The 1,240-nt window shown below is 43.6% G+C and overlaps 1 protein-coding gene across 1 annotated transcript in view; it reads left to right on the plus strand.

Annotated features, from left to right (window-relative positions):
• hs2st1a (heparan sulfate 2-O-sulfotransferase 1a) overlaps window positions 1-1,240 on the plus strand; it is a gene marked incomplete in the record, with an annotated part of 86,947 nt that overhangs the window by 72,357 nt on the left and 13,350 nt on the right. Inside the window, 2 exon segments of the mRNA XM_014025924.1 lie at window positions 425-675; window positions 742-827. Coding sequence (XP_013881378.1) covers window positions 425-675; window positions 742-827 — 337 coding nt within the window.

The raw sequence follows: 1,240 nt of genomic DNA on the forward strand, positions 1-1,240 counted from the left end.
ATTAGTCGACTAATGGAAAAAATAATCGATGATTAATCGATTATAAAAATAATCGTTTGTGGCAGCCCTAAGACAAACTAAAGTTTAAAAATAGTAACGGCGGCCAGAAGTAAAAGCTAGTTAGAAACTAAATGTGTCAGAGGAGAAGCTATAATTAGCAAAAGAGCCAGTAGCTGAAGCAGGTTTCAAATAGAACAGTTGGTTTGAATAAAGTGATCTAAAGCAGGTTTCTTTGTGGAAAATCGATAAATAAAGTTAAATATTCTGACAAACAGAAAAGGTAGAAGAAACTGTCTTCAGCACTCACCTCCTGAAAGAGTTCTGATGTAGAAACATTAATGTAACACAATGTGCAGAAGTCGTCACTGTAAATAAGCGAGCAGGAAAACACTTGGTGTGACTCAGTCTGTTCCCGCCCCCACAGAGCGAGCCATCGCCAGGCACGAGGTGCGAGAGATCGAGCAGCGCCACACGCAGTACGGCCTGCGGGAGCGAGACTCTGCGGCGGCGCTGTCGGACGGTGAGGACGACCTGGTGATCGTCTACAACCGCGTGCCCAAGACGGCCAGCACCTCCTTCACCAACATCGCCTACGACCTGTGCGGGAAGAACCGCTACCACGTCCTGCACATCAACACCACCAAAAACAACCCCGTCATGTCCATCCAGGACCAGGTCAGAACCACAGACCTCAGAGGACTTTTCTTCTCTCAGACCTAATCTGGGTTTTGTTTTGTTCAGGTGCGTTTTGTGAAGAACGTGACCGAGTGGAGGGAAATGAAACCAGCCTTTTACCAYGGACATGTCTCCTTCCTGGACTTCACCAAGTAAACAGATGTTCACTCAGCATGTTTATCATCAAAACAAGGAGTCTGTGTCTGTTAGCAAAATATCTCATGAGCTCAAACTTTGGTTAAACATTGAAAAGGAATCAAATGAAGAACAGCTGCAGCTGATTAATTCAAACTGGCTGTAACTGTCAGTTTGACAGATACTAAGCTACAGTTTGGTGTGGTAGTAGCTGAGACTGAGCCCTGACTCGTACTCTGAGCACAGATTAGTTTTTCATTTTGTCAAYAATTATTGGAGGTTAAATTTATCTGTTGTCAAAATATCAAATAAACTGCTGGATAGATTTTAATGAAAGCTTTAGGAAATGTTATTACCTTTGAAGCGAACCCAATCAAAGATGGCCGCCACCGCCAACTGAGCTTAGTAAAACACTAGTGCTGTACCAAAC

The sequence above is a fragment of the Austrofundulus limnaeus genome, unplaced genomic scaffold (assembly GCF_001266775.1).
Source record: "Austrofundulus limnaeus strain Quisiro unplaced genomic scaffold, Austrofundulus_limnaeus-1.0 Scaffold510, whole genome shotgun sequence".
Classification (NCBI taxonomy): Eukaryota; Metazoa; Chordata; class Actinopteri; order Cyprinodontiformes; family Rivulidae; genus Austrofundulus; species Austrofundulus limnaeus.